The sequence below is a fragment of the Ipomoea triloba genome, chromosome 16 (genome assembly GCF_003576645.1).
Source record: "Ipomoea triloba cultivar NCNSP0323 chromosome 16, ASM357664v1".
Taxonomy (NCBI): domain Eukaryota; kingdom Viridiplantae; phylum Streptophyta; class Magnoliopsida; order Solanales; family Convolvulaceae; genus Ipomoea; species Ipomoea triloba.
The window spans coordinates 17,279,794-17,281,029 of record NC_044931.1 but is presented as its reverse complement, the minus strand read 5'-3'; the positions used below and the strand labels follow the sequence as shown (position 1 = coordinate 17,281,029).

At 35.4% G+C, this 1,236-nt stretch overlaps 1 protein-coding gene across 1 annotated transcript in view; it reads left to right on the top strand.

Moving 5' to 3' along the window:
* Positions 1–653, top strand: part of LOC116007866 — a 2,724-nt gene extending 2,071 nt beyond the window's left edge. Inside the window, exon 7 of the mRNA XM_031248533.1 lies at positions 197–653. Within this exon, the coding sequence (XP_031104393.1) occupies positions 197–653 (457 nt within the window). The remainder of the gene's footprint in view (positions 1–196) is intronic.
* Positions 654–1,236: the final 583 nt, after the last annotated feature.

Here is a 1,236-nt window from a genome sequence, read left to right as displayed (position 1 = left end):
ATATAAATTAATCTTTGTTAACCACAAATACATCTCTCTGAAACTTCACTCAGAAGTCTCAGGTTAGCCAATTCTTCTTCTTCATCTCTCATTAAAATTTCGCTCAAATGTCTTAAGTTGTCAACCCTAGAATATGCTCTAGGTCTAAGTCTAACCCTAGCTCCTCTTGAATCCTTTCCATAGTAGGTATTGGCAGCCATGGGAGCAGCTTCAATGGAAGTGGAAGAGCGTTTGAGGTTGCGCCTTTAATGGATCCCTACGTGCCCGGTATAACTGGTCAACCTATCGAACACCTTGGGACAGAACTGGCACCCGTACTTCCCATCCTTCATGATCATCCCGTCGGTGAGAGGTGGCCCGTTCCGGTACTCGCCGGAACGAGTTTTCCTGTGAAACCTGCGGTGCCGTGCAAACTCCGTGCGTTCATTAAACCCTATTTTGCAAAAATCACAGTAATACCTGTCATGGATTTGAACGCCTCCGGCCGAATTATCTGTCCCCTCCAGCAGAATCTCATCCCCGTGCATCTCGGGTGCAATATATGTGACAATGGCTGTATTGTTCACCCCATCCTCCCGATGCATCTCGGGTGTAATATATGTGACAATGGCTGTACTGTTCACCCCACAGAGGCCAGACGTCGTCACATTTAACATTTGGTTTTGTATATATATATATGATATTAATAAAATATTAAAATGTATACATACATATACATATACATACATGCATACATGCATACATATATATATATTAGCACATGCAAGATTCAATCTAAAAAAGTGGAAACTTATAAGACACCAACTTATATTAATAAAAAAATTTTAAGAATTCAATCTAAATAAAGCATGAAAATGCATGATAATATATTTTCATGGAAATAAACACAGAGAGAGATTGACCCCATGAAATTTTAATTAATATTTCAATCTTCTTATCAATTTTTCTTGATCTCATTTTACTATCTATATATTAAACTTAATTTTTTTTTATTTTATAAATACTTCCTTAGCTTAATTTAACTTTTTATGTTTAACAAAACATTCGATCGACCTTCGACAAAGAAATTACTTAGCTCACAGACTTGCTAATTTTGCTAATAGACTGCTTTGTATCCAGACTTGGGAGGGTAATACTAAATCAATTAATAATTCATAAATATATATAAAAAAAAACTTGTACATGTATCAAATGAATATATAAATTAATCTTTGTTAACCACAAATACATCTCTCT